We start from the raw sequence: 4,605 nt of genomic DNA, 5'->3' as shown, positions 1-4,605 counted from the left end.
GTGACCCCGAGTGACCCCAGTGACCCCGACTGACCTCGAGTGACCCCCGTGACCCTGAGTGCCCCCGAGTGACCCTGACTGACCTCGCTGACCCGAGTGACCCCGAGTGACCCCAGCTGACCCTGACTGACCCCAGCTGACCCCCATGACCCTGCTGACCCCTGGGTGACCCCAGTGACCCCGACTGACCCCGACTAACCCCGCTGACCCTGACTGACCCCAGTGACCCCAGCTGACCCTGAGTGTCCCCAGTGACCCTGACTGACCCCAGCTGACCCTCGTGACCCCGCTGACCCCTGGGTGACCCTGCTGACCCCTGGGTGACCCTGACTGACCCTGACTGACCCCGCTGACCCCTGGGTGACCCCGCAGGAGCTGCGGGAGCGCGTGCTGCGGGGCAAATACCGCGTGCCCTTCTACATGTCCACGGACTGCGAGAACATCCTGCGGCGCTTCCTGGTGCTCAACCCCGCCAAGCGCTGCACCCTCGAGGTCAGGGGGGCCCCACGGGGGTCTGCGGGGTCCCCAGAGGGGTTTTGGGGGTCCCCAGAGGGGTTTGGGGGGGGTTGAGGTGGTTTTGGGACAGTTTGAAGTGGTTCTGGGGCAGTTTGAGGCGGTTCTGGGGAGGTCTTGAGGGGTTTTGGGGAGGTTTCGAGGTGTTTTGGGGGGGTCCTGGCAGGGATTTGGGGAGTTTGGGGGGTCCCAAAAGGGGTTTGAGGGGGTTTTGGGGGTCCCCAGAGGGGTTTGAGGGGGTTTTGGGGGGATTTGGGACTGCGAGAACATCCTGCGGCGCTTCCGGGTGCTCAACCCCGCCGGTGGTTTTGGGGAGGTCTTGAGGGGTTTTGGGGAAGTTTGGGGGTCCCCAGAGGGGTTTGGGGGGTCCCAAGAGGGATTTGGGGCGGTTTGAGGTGGTTTTGGGGAGGTCTTGAGGGGTTTTGGGGAAGTTTGGGGGTCCCCAGAGGGGTTTGGGGGGTCCCAAGAGGGATTTGGGGCGGTTTGAGGTGGTTTTGGGGAGGTCTTGAGGGGTTTTGGGGAAGTTTGGGGGTCCCCAGAGGGGTTTGGGGGGTCCCAAGAGGGATTTGGGGCGGTTTGAGGTGGTTTTGGGGAGGTCTTGAGGGGTTTTGGGGAAGTTTGGGGGTCCCCAGAGGGGTTTGGGGGGTCCCAAGAGGGATTTGGGGCGGTTTGAGGTGGTTTTGGGGAGGTCTTGAGGGGTTTTGGGGAAGTTTGGGGGTCCCCAGAGGGGTTTGGGGGGTCCCAAGAGGGATTTGGGGCGGTTTGAGGTGGTTTTGGGGAGGTCTTGAGGGGTTTTGGGGAAGTTTGGGGGTCCCCAGAGGGGTTTGGGGGGTCCCAAGAGGGATTTGGGGCGGTTTGAGGTGGTTTTGGGGAGGTCTTGAGGGGTTTTGGGGAAGTTTGGGGGTCCCCAGAGGGGTTTGGGGGGTCCCAAGAGGGATTTGGGGCGGTTTGAGGTGGTTTTGGGGAGGTCTTGAGGGGTTTTGGGGAAGTTTGGGGGTCCCCAGAGGGGTTTGGGGGGTCCCAAGAGGGATTTGGGGCGGTTTGAGGTGGTTTTGGGGAGGTCTTGAGGGGTTTTGGGGAAGTTTGGGGGTCCCCAGAGGGGTTTGGGGGGTCCCAAGAGGGATTTGGGGCGGTTTGAGGTGGTTTTGGGGAGGTCTTGAGGGGTTTTGGGGAAGTTTGGGGGTCCCCAGAGGGGTTTGGGGGGTCCCAAGAGGGATTTGGGGCGGTTTGAGGTGGTTTTGGGGAGGTCTTGAGGGGTTTTGGGGAAGTTTGGGGGTCCCCAGAGGGGTTTGGGGGGTCCCAAGAGGGATTTGGGGCGGTTTGAGGTGGTTTTGGGGAGGTCTTGAGGGGTTTTGGGGAAGTTTGGGGGTCCCCAGAGGGGTTTGGGGGGTCCCAAGAGGGATTTGGGGCGGTTTGAGGTGGTTTTGGGGAGGTCTTGAGGGGTTTTGGGGAAGTTTGGGGGTCCCCAGAGGGGTTTGGGGGGTCCCAAGAGGGATTTGGGGCGGTTTGAGGTGGTTTTGGGGAGGTTTTGGGGGTCCCCAGAGGGTTTTGGGGGTCCCCAGAGGGGTTTGGGGGGTCCCAAGAGGGATTTGGGGCGGTTTGAGGTGGTTTTGGGGAGGTCTTGAGGGGTTTTGGGGAAGTTTGGGGGTCCCCAGAGGGGTTTGGGGGTCCCTTGTGGTGGCACGTCCCCCTTTCCCTGCTGTGTCCCCCTGACGTCCCCGTGTCCCCTGATGTCCCCTGACATCCCCATGTCCCCCGTTGTCCCTGTGTCCCCCGTTGTCCCTGTGTCCCCCGTTGTCCCTGTGTCCCCCGTTGTCCCTGTGTCCCCCGTTGTCCCTGTGTCCCCCGTTGTCCCTGTGTCCCCCGTTGTCCCTGTGTCCCCCGTTGTCCCTGTGTCCCCCGTTGTCCCTGTGTCCCCCGTTGTCCCTGTGTCCCCCGTTGTCCCTGTGTCCCCCGTTGTCCCTGTGTCCCCCGTTGTCCCTGTGTCCCCCGTTGTCCCTGTGTCCCCCGTTGTCCCTGTGTCCCCCGTTGTCCCTGTGTCCCCCGTTGTCCCTGTGTCCCCCGTTGTCCCTGTGTCCCCCGTTGTCCCTGTGTCCCCCGTTGTCCCTGTGTCCCCCGTTGTCCCTGTGTCCCCCGTTGTCCCTGTGTCCCCCGTTGTCCCTGTGTCCCCCGTTGTCCCTGTGTCCCCCGTTGTCCCTGTGTCCCCCGTTGTCCCTGTGTCCCCCGTTGTCCCTGTGTCCCCCGTTGTCCCTGTGTCCCCCGTTGTCCCTGTGTCCCCCGTTGTCCCTGTGTCCCCCGTTGTCCCTGTGTCCCCCGTTGTCCCTGTGTCCCCCGTTGTCCCTGTGTCCCCCGTTGTCCCTGTGTCCCCCGTTGTCCCTGTGTCCCCCGTTGTCCCTGTGTCCCCCGTTGTCCCTGTGTCCCCCGTTGTCCCTGTGTCCCCCGTTGTCCCTGTGTCCCCCGTTGTCCCTGTGTCCCCCGTTGTCCCTGTGTCCCCCGTTGTCCCTGTGTCCCCCGTTGTCCCTGTGTCCCCCGTTGTCCCTGTGTCCCCCGTTGTCCCTGTGTCCCCCGTTGTCCCTGTGTCCCCCGTTGTCCCTGTGTCCCCCGTTGTCCCTGTGTCCCCCGTTGTCCCTGTGTCCCCCGTTGTCCCTGTGTCCCCCGTTGTCCCTGTGTCCCCCGTTGTCCCTGTGTCCCCCGTTGTCCCTGTGTCCCCCGTTGTCCCTGTGTCCCCCGTTGTCCCTGTGTCCCCCGTTGTCCCTGTGTCCCCCGTTGTCCCTGTGTCCCCCGTTGTCCCTGTGTCCCCCGTTGTCCCTGTGTCCCCCGTTGTCCCTGTGTCCCCCGTTGTCCCTGTGTCCCCCGTTGTCCCTGTGTCCCCCGTTGTCCCTGTGTCCCCCGTTGTCCCTGTGTCCCCCGTTGTCCCTGTGTCCCCCGTTGTCCCTGTGTCCCCCGTTGTCCCTGTGTCCCCCGTTGTCCCTGTGTCCCCCGTTGTCCCTGTGTCCCCCGTTGTCCCTGTGTCCCCCGTTGTCCCTGTGTCCCCCGTTGTCCCTGTGTCCCCCGTTGTCCCTGTGTCCCCCGTTGTCCCTGTGTCCCCCGTTGTCCCTGTGTCCCCCGTTGTCCCTGTGTCCCCCGTTGTCCCTGTGTCCCCTGCTGTCCCCTGATGTCCCCTGACATCCCCATGTCCCCCGTTGTCCCCGCTGTCCCCCGCTGTCCCCCGCTGTCCCTGTGTCTCCCGCTGTCCCTGTGTCCCCCGCTGTCCCTGCTGTCCCCTGATGTCCCTGTGCCCCCTGCTGTCCCCTGATGTCCCTGTGCCCCCCGCTGTCCCCTCCTGTCCCTGTGTCCCCTGACGTCCCCGTGTTCCCCCAGCAAATCATGAAGGACAAGTGGATCAACATCGGCTACGAGGGCGACGAGCTGACGCCCTACACCGAGCCCCAGGAGGACTTTGGGGACACCAAGCGCATCGGTGAGGGGACGCGGGGACACGGGGACGCGGTGGCACCCCGGGGACAGCGGTGACACCGCCCTGTCCCCTCCCCAGAGGTGATGGTGGGCATGGGCTACACGAGGGAGGAGATCAAGGAGGCGCTGAGCACCCACAAGTACAACGAGGTGACGGCCACCTACCTGCTGCTGGGGCGGCGCGGAGAGGTGGGTGGCACTGGGGACATTGGGGACACTGGGGACATCGGGGGGATTGGGGACATCCAGGGGATTGGGGACATTGGGGACATTGGGGACACGGCCACCTACCTGCTGCTGGGGCGGCGCGGAGAGGTGGGTGACATTGGGGACACTGGGGACATTGGGGACACCCAGGGGATTGGGGACACCCAGGGGATTGGGGACATTGGGGACATCCAGGGGATTGGGGACATTGGGGACATTGGGGACACGGCCACCTACCTGCTGCTGGGGCGGCGCGGAGAGGTGGGTGACATTGGGGACACTGGGGACATTGGGGACACCCAGGGGATTGGGGACATCCAGGGGATTGGGGACATTGGGGACATCCAGGGGATTGGGGACATTTGGGGCTTGGGGACTTTGGGGGGACATTGGGAACGCTGATGACACTGTGACCCGGTGACAGCCCGA

The 4,605-nt window shown here is 64.5% G+C and overlaps 1 protein-coding gene across 1 annotated transcript; it reads left to right on the top strand.

Annotated features, from left to right (window-relative positions):
- Positions 1–372: 372 nt before the first annotated feature.
- On the top strand, positions 373–4,165 carry LOC121346551 (MAP/microtubule affinity-regulating kinase 4-like; the record flags this gene model as incomplete). Its single annotated transcript, XM_041424450.1, has 3 exons — positions 373–492; positions 3,874–3,973; positions 4,049–4,165. Coding segments are annotated over 3 exons (337 nt in total), but the record flags the coding sequence as incomplete, so codon positions are not given.
- Between the last annotated feature and the right edge of the window lie 440 nt (positions 4,166–4,605).

Source organism: Onychostruthus taczanowskii, unplaced genomic scaffold, assembly GCF_017590055.1.
Source record: "Onychostruthus taczanowskii isolate IOZ18803 unplaced genomic scaffold, ASM1759005v1 scaffold1112, whole genome shotgun sequence".
Lineage (NCBI taxonomy): Eukaryota > Metazoa > Chordata > Aves > Passeriformes > Passeridae > Onychostruthus > Onychostruthus taczanowskii.
Note: the sequence above shows the minus strand (reverse complement) of the source record. Positions and strands in the feature narration are given on the sequence as shown.